General features: G+C 35.6%; 1 protein-coding gene across 1 annotated transcript in view; it reads right to left on the bottom strand.

The window, feature by feature from the left end:
- Nucleotides 1-39: 39 nt before the first annotated feature.
- Nucleotides 40-7,582, bottom strand: part of LOC109369127 (keratin, type I cytoskeletal 9-like) — an 8,220-nt gene continuing 677 nt past the window's right edge. The window contains exons 2-11 of the mRNA XM_031554951.1: nucleotides 7,527-7,562; nucleotides 6,782-6,811; nucleotides 5,996-6,037; nucleotides 4,230-4,268; nucleotides 3,554-3,592; nucleotides 2,553-2,591; nucleotides 2,230-2,268; nucleotides 1,804-1,842; nucleotides 1,049-1,087; nucleotides 40-201 (exon numbers count right to left, since the gene is read on the bottom strand). Of these exons, the coding sequence (XP_031410811.1) occupies nucleotides 40-201; nucleotides 1,049-1,087; nucleotides 1,804-1,842; nucleotides 2,230-2,268; nucleotides 2,553-2,591; nucleotides 3,554-3,592; nucleotides 4,230-4,268; nucleotides 5,996-6,037; nucleotides 6,782-6,811; nucleotides 7,527-7,562 (504 nt within the window). The remainder of the gene's footprint in view (nucleotides 202-1,048; nucleotides 1,088-1,803; nucleotides 1,843-2,229; nucleotides 2,269-2,552; nucleotides 2,592-3,553; nucleotides 3,593-4,229; nucleotides 4,269-5,995; nucleotides 6,038-6,781; nucleotides 6,812-7,526; nucleotides 7,563-7,582) is intronic.

Here is a 7,582-nt window from a genome sequence, read left to right on the forward strand (position 1 = left end):
CCTCTGGGAATGATATGTCAGAAGAAAACAGCATACTACTTAGGCTGTGGGCAAGAAGGACAGCAGTGAGGAAAAACGCTTCTTGTGAAGCAAAGCTACAGAAGGTAAACTGAGAGTGCCTGTAATACTAGCAGGGCTGAATGGTGTTGAGAACATAAAGCATACCTGTCCACCAGATTGGCTGCCTCTTGAAGGTGAGCCCTGGAATAAAAAAAAAAAAAAAAAAAAAGATTTCTGTGTTACTAAATAACATTCTCACTTATTGCAATTCTGGTCCTTAGTCTTTTAAATCACTTCTGTTTAAAAATTATAATAAAAATTATCATTTGAACAAACATCAGCTTAAGGAAGCATTTCCAATACAGCAAAGCAGACCCCTAAAGCATTCTCTCATATCATGACATTTCACACAGATCTATTCTTCAAAATCCTTACTTAATTTTGCTTAAAGCTACTTTGTCTCAGAATGTTGTTTTACTTCCCCCCTCAAAAAAAGTACAGAACAGTCAGTTTTCTTAATGAACTGTTTACCAAATTGCAAATACTATGAAGGTATAAGTTTTACTTGTCAGCTATACTGTCTGCTTCCTGTAGGAGTCATACCAAAAAAAAAAAACAAACAGGAAAGCATTTGTATTTACTGCATGTTCTTAAATGTAAGACCTGTTATTGAAAAATGCAATTTTATTTGTTCTCCGTGGATTTAAACACCACAGGAATATGAACTCTTTCTTTAAAGCTATTTTAAAATATTGATTTATTGTTTAAAACTGCTACACAGTTTAAAACAGGACAAGAAATTTTAAATTAAAGGCAGCTTCAGGTAACTGTGCATGGCCCATCTGCAAATGATTCACTGCTCAGGGCAGATTTGTGTGTTTCATTTTCCTGCATGGGCTGACACAGAAGATGTCACATTCACCCGTTCTGCCTGAACAGTGCTTTGCTTTAAGCCAAGCCTTTATAAAGGACCTTGTTTTTCACAGAAAAGAAGAGAGAAAGATGAACAACTGAACAACAATCCACATGTAGGAAAAAAAGTTCTCACCTGCCCTCCATACTGGCTGCCACCTGAGGAAGATGGACCCTGACACAAAGAAACCAATTATTTCTATCAAAAGGGCTCTTTGAGAATTTTTGAAAGAAAGGCTACTTTCTTTCTCTGTTGTACAATGGAAGATTATAGAAAAGCAATCATCCTATTATTTTTTGTGTTCTATGTGAATTAGGGTCTGTCTGTAATGTATGAATCTTCTATAACACCGATAGCACAGAGTGATCATGAGCTATTATTATTCTATACATAGTTGCATTTTGAGGGAAGTTACTTGACTGAAAATTTTTATCTTCGAATTCCCTTTCCAATTAAATCTGACAAGAAATACTTACAGAAGCCAAGAGCTAGTTTGATGGAGATTTTGCTGTATATGAAAGGTTACACCACAAGACAACACTAGGATCCCTGTCAATCCTCTTTCACCCCATAAGAGCATAGAACATCTTCTCTTAACAACACTTAACCTTCTCCTCTGTTCCCTTCCTGAGGCACATCATTTCTCTGATGTCAGCTCTCTCTCAGCTCTGAGAGAAGTGAGTTATTTCATTGGTTGAGATATAGGAGAAATATAACCCACTTCCAGCCACTCCTTACTATTAGAGAGCTAAGGAACCACGACAGCAGCAGAAGACAAGTAGGTTCTAGAATGAGGAGATTAAGTCAGAAGGTAGAACAAGGCTAAAAATGTATTTAAGGTGATACAACGGAAATACTGGCCCATCACAGTTTTTTGTATTTTTTCTCACCTGCCCTCCATATTGGCTGCCTCCAGAGTAAGGTGAACCCTGAACATCAACAAAAAAGAAACTGAAACTTCTTTTTACCCATGAGGCTTTAATCATTTTTCATCAACCTCACGAAGTACTAATTTATTTCAGAAAGAGGTGACACATTACCCCAAGGAACTGTACTCATACATAATTTTATGACCTCGTTCTGCAAGGGTCAGGAGCCAACAGAGTCAACCACATGACTTACTCTATTCCTTCTTAATTTTAAATATGGTCTTCATCTAAACTTATTTGGTTTAATCACAGTAGCAACCACAGTGCTACAATAAAGATTTACTTAAGACTAACTTACATTAAGTTAAGGTAGACAGGTGGGTAGACAATCAATGCACCGAAGTTACACATAGGTAAAAAATATTTAAGAGGACTATGAATGCTTACTTGTCCACCATAATGGCTGCTTCCATAAGATGGTGATCCCTGGAAAAATATTAAAAATCTTTTTTTCTATTTCACATGGCATAGATGATTGATGGATATCGGAACCAAAAATATCAGTATTTTGTTATTTCATTGTGGGTTTTTATTTTTGTAATCTTCACAGAATAAACTTCGCATTTCGTCTTCTTTGAATACACTACAGAGAATACATCACTATAAGGCTTCCTCAACATTAAACTGAGATATTTATCCTGATAATGTTTTACTCCGTAAAATATTGGTAAAATACATATCATGCAGAAATATTGAAAGTAAGAGCTTACTTGTCCACCATATTGACTAGCTCCAGAAGAATATGACTCCTGTAAAAAATGCCAAAGACATGAGTTATCTGCTGTAGGATTTCTTAAATTAAAACATGATTCTCAACAGGAGCAAGATAGCAAGATAAAAGTGAAGACAACTAGCAAAACTTTCAGCATACTTTAATTACTAGATTTCAAGGTTTATGCTATCACTACAGGAAACACTGAATTGCCAATTCATACTGTTTGTTACTCTTGTATTTTAAGAGCTTCTGTTTTCCTTGATAACTGTAACATACAATGTCGTAATCCTGACAGCACTTTCTCTATTGCTACGCAGCTATAATAAGGAGACTTTGCTGTATTTGTAAATATCATGATGAAAGTTATTTTCTACCTTGCTGCTCCAGATTCCCGATTTCTCTCAAAGATAAACAACAAAAAAATTACTTGCACATAATCTAGCACATGCCCCTACATGCCTCTGAGACAAGTGCTAATCTGATGAAAGAATCTACTGGAGAAAAATCATATATCCAAATGAAATTCTATCTGCAGACGGTGTAGAGTAAAACAAGATATTATTCAGCCTCAATCAAGTTTCTTTGCCACCAAGCCAAATAGCATGGCTACACAAACAAGCCTTTTTGCCTTGACATGGGTTGTTTTCTGTTTTTTTAGGCTTTTTTTTTTTTTCCTATGAATCAAATTCTTTATTTCTGGTAAATCACCATATGCCAGTTATCAAGCTTAGTATTATATTAACCTCTTCCATGTCACTGTGCTCTTAATTTTGAGTCCGAGATTCAAGTAGTACACTTTAGCCATCAGCCAGGATTCTTCATGGTACTTAAACAGTTCAGCCACAGTCTCATTCCCTCTGTGCCTTAGCTTGAGGACTTTCTGTCTGAAGACTGCCATACCAGCTTCCACACAAGCTGTTATTCAAGTATGGCCAGTACTTGCCACTCCTTAAAAGCATTGGGGCAGAGAACACGGTAACATGAAGAAGTGCTTACCCGTTCACTCTGACGGTTGTAAGATGGTGAGGTAGAATCCTGTAAAATATTAGAATCCAGATATTTCATGGCAAATATTTCAATTTTGTCTAAGCAGAAGGCAATGAAAACTACTGCTTTGTTTGTGTGACTTGTTGGGACAGTTAAATTTGGAGGCTGTAGGATAAGCAGCATTGCTTCAGGGTGTGTCTTTGCTCACTTCTGGGAGAGTGGCATTTGTTTATTTGGAAACCTGGATGTCAAGGCCAAAGCTAGCAAGAAAGGGATCTCTGGGATCTCTGAAAATCAAATCAAGTAATTTTATTGACACATCAGACAGCAAGAAATTTCCTTGAAGAGGGAAGAATGGATTTATCTTTTCTTTTTCTTAATCACAGAATTGTAGGGGTTGGAAGGGACCTCTAGAGATCATCGAGACCAACCCCCAATTTCTTAATGAAAGAAAGTTGACTTGAGATCTAAAATGCTACATTTCCATTCATTATTTACCACATGTGGTTTGTTGTTTTTTTTTTTTTTGTATGAGTTCCACAAAAACAAAGGCAACTATTTGACGTATCAAACTCAATGACTAATTTCATTAACTGAGTTTTTGTTCTTCAAACAAAGTTCCCACATCAAAACCAAAACTTTTTCAAAATGGCAAGCTGGCTCTTCTTTCAAAATGATTACTTACATAGCTACTGTAACGGCTTCCTCCAGAATAAGATGTGTCCTGAGAAAAATAAATCAGTTATTTTTCCATAACACAAGTTTTTTGAAGGAAGACTTCTTGAAGGACAGTAGTACATACATCTTTCTAATACATCTAGAACTTTATGTGCCCCTATCCACCAGAATGGCTGCATTCACAGTCCTTTCAGAACAGAAAAATCAGTTATTTTACTTCAAATAATCTGACTGGAGGATAGGTAGCTTACGTCTTTCAGTTTAAAATTAGTGAACATGCTAAAGAACAACATACTCGCAAAAATCTTTTAATATCCATTCTTGCAGAGTTGTATTTTGAGTACTGCTGCTTTTCCACAAGATCTGTTAAGCTCAGTAAGGACAGAGAGAGTTTTGTGGCTAGTACATCATGTTAAGCACTTATCAGTAATGTGTATTTAATACAGAATCCTTAGTGTGCAAAATGGCTTTTCAACTGCACTGTAAAGAAGATACTAAAAGACAACATTCTGAGATAAACTGCAACATACATTTCAGGGAGATCTAAGATCTATATTAAGTACACATAAGCCACTTTTCCCTGCTGAGGTACTGGGAACATCTATACATTGTAGTTTGGATCAGGAGTGCAACTTTGACACAAAATTCCTGATAGTCTCTAGTTGCTACAATTTTGGTTGCATCAGGAAGAGTACGCAGAGGCAATTAATTGGATGCCATTCAGATAAAATTAAATTTAAACACATTCTCTAGGGTTGCCTTTTAATAGTAAACTGACATTTGGTTCATTGGATCAGATCTAACGTCCTGAAACATGTGAACATCAGTTTGTGAACAATCACTGTTTCACTCTGTAGACCCGTTCCCATAAATCTACAGTACTTGTTGATACACAGCCACTATGTTCCCTCATTCCTTATACACAATCCCTGATTCAAAATTGACATCTGAAGATGACCAAATCAGTATAAAAATCCCTCAGACCCAACAGGTAGTTCATAGGAAACAAATCCCACCATCAATAATATGAAGGGTGTAGAACACAGATGAGTAAGAATTGCTTTCTGACTGTAGATATACACACATTTTTCCTTCTTGCAAGAAAGCATCAGGCTAGTCTTATTTATCACACCGTATTAATTTTGTATGGTACACTCATGTAGCTGAGTCTAATCTGGCTTTATATCAACTAGCAGTCTGAAAATAATGTCACAGATTTCAGTGCTAGGTACAAAAAGATCCAAGTGCTTTTTCTCCTTTAAGTGCCCTGCATATGGAGCCAGTAACGTACTGGTGTGACTTTCTAAAGCATGAAAAACAGGACAGATTCTGAAGATTCTTAAACAGGTCTCTCCTGCAAAAGAGTTCTCATTTGTATGAGGAGGTTAACCTAAGAAATTGCTGACTTAGTAAATGCTAAACTCTTCCTTGCAATGAATGATCTAAGAGGAATACAAACAAAAATCTGTGTCCATAAGACATGATTTCGAAGAAGGCAGTAGTACTGATCCCCTAAGTACGTAATTATATTGACATGTACCTGTGTTTCTGCCAAACATTTTTCCTTCAAAGACTTCTGCTTGAATGAATAGTATTTAAGATTGAAAGACAAGCTGAGATGCAAAAATGTCCTGTGTATATTTTTTATAGTAACTAAAGTGGGTTATTTTTTAGAAGTGTATGACTATTCAATACTAACTCTTTTTAATCTCTCTAGCTATCATACTGACTAAACAAACGCAGGGTACCCTTAAAATGATGAATACTGCTTACATTTGAAGAGGAATTACTTCTCAGTGAGGAAGATGATCCACTCTGTAGGGGAGGAGAAAAATAAAACAACAACAAAAACAACATCAACAAAAAAAGTAAATTAGCCCTTGTCTTTGATCAAACAAAAAAAAAAGAACAAAATCTTAGAATGTCCCTTCTGTGTTCCTTTAAAGAAAAAACATGGCAATCTGAACTTGAGTTACACTTAAATTTCACTTTCAGTAACTTGTCAAGATAGCCATAGTCTTTCTGTGGCCTGTAAGACTGTAAATCAGAAAGAATTGCTTCGTATCTACCCATGACTGATTACCCAGAAAACAAGAATTCTACCCAAAGTTTGCAAATGTCCTTTATATATAGCAGGATGATTGACCACGTACCACTTGCTTTGAAAACCATATATTATTTTATTTGACAGACTTCAAATACTCTATAGGAAAATCATTACCACCTTTCTTTAAAATATTTAGTTATTTATTTTGGAGAAGCTATATACATTTCTATAAATACTTCATAGCAATAGACAGCCGTTTTTCAGAGAATACATCATGCTGTCAGCTGTGGACATCTGAAATCTTGGTATAATAAGTAACAGACTCTATCATGTCAGTAATGCATATTGTTACCAAAGGAATAATGAATATAAATTTGAACAGTACATTCAAATAGATAATTAAATAACTTAGAAATAAATAGGCCTACAGATAATTTACCAAATCATATAAATATTCTCTTACACATATATGTACGTATGAAAAAAACATACAATAAACAAATAACACTTACAGAACTTGCACCAGAGCAATCACATCCACTCTGTAAAGAATGCAGAAAATATTTTAAGTTCTCAAGAACAGTACAAAAATGGACTCTGGTTACAATTCAAGTTATTTCTGCAAATCCAGTTATGCAAACAATAAAGTTACATTCATATCTGCTCAAGTGCTTTCTAGAACATAATCTATTTTTTTCTTTTCACTCTCTGCAACTTTTCCTGCACTTATTGCTCTGATGGGATAAAACTTTCTGATTTTATCTTTAAATTTGTTATCTACGATCATTATCTTATGAACTGTACTCATCAAAAAGGCAAATAAAAAAGTTTGAGTGCTACAGAAAAATTGTTGGTTATTACCCTCCCCTAAAAGAAGCTAAAGTGGCTGGAATACATACAGAACTCTTACATGCTACAGATATTATGGAAAACACTAAAGATTACTTTCAGTGGAGGACTGTAAAATAATTTCTAATCTGATAAAATTAAGACATGGCTGAGGTTTGCCCTTCAGTGTCTCAAATGCAACAAAGATGAAGAGGGTATGAAGATAAAGACAACTGACATTCAGACAGATGGCTACTCTGGGCCTCTGGGAATGATATGTCAGAAGAAAACAGCATACTACTTAGGCTGTGGGCAAGAAGGACAGCAGTGAGGAAAAAACGCTTCTTGTGAAGCAAAGCTACAGAAGGTAAACTGAGAGTGCCTGTAATACTAGCAGGGCTGAGTGGTGTTGAGAACATAAAAGCATACCTGTCCACCAGATTGGCTGCCTCTTGAAGGTGAGCCCTGTAAAATGATTATATTTT

This window comes from Meleagris gallopavo, chromosome 10, assembly GCF_000146605.3.
Source record: "Meleagris gallopavo isolate NT-WF06-2002-E0010 breed Aviagen turkey brand Nicholas breeding stock chromosome 10, Turkey_5.1, whole genome shotgun sequence".
NCBI lineage: Eukaryota > Metazoa > Chordata > Aves > Galliformes > Phasianidae > Meleagris > Meleagris gallopavo.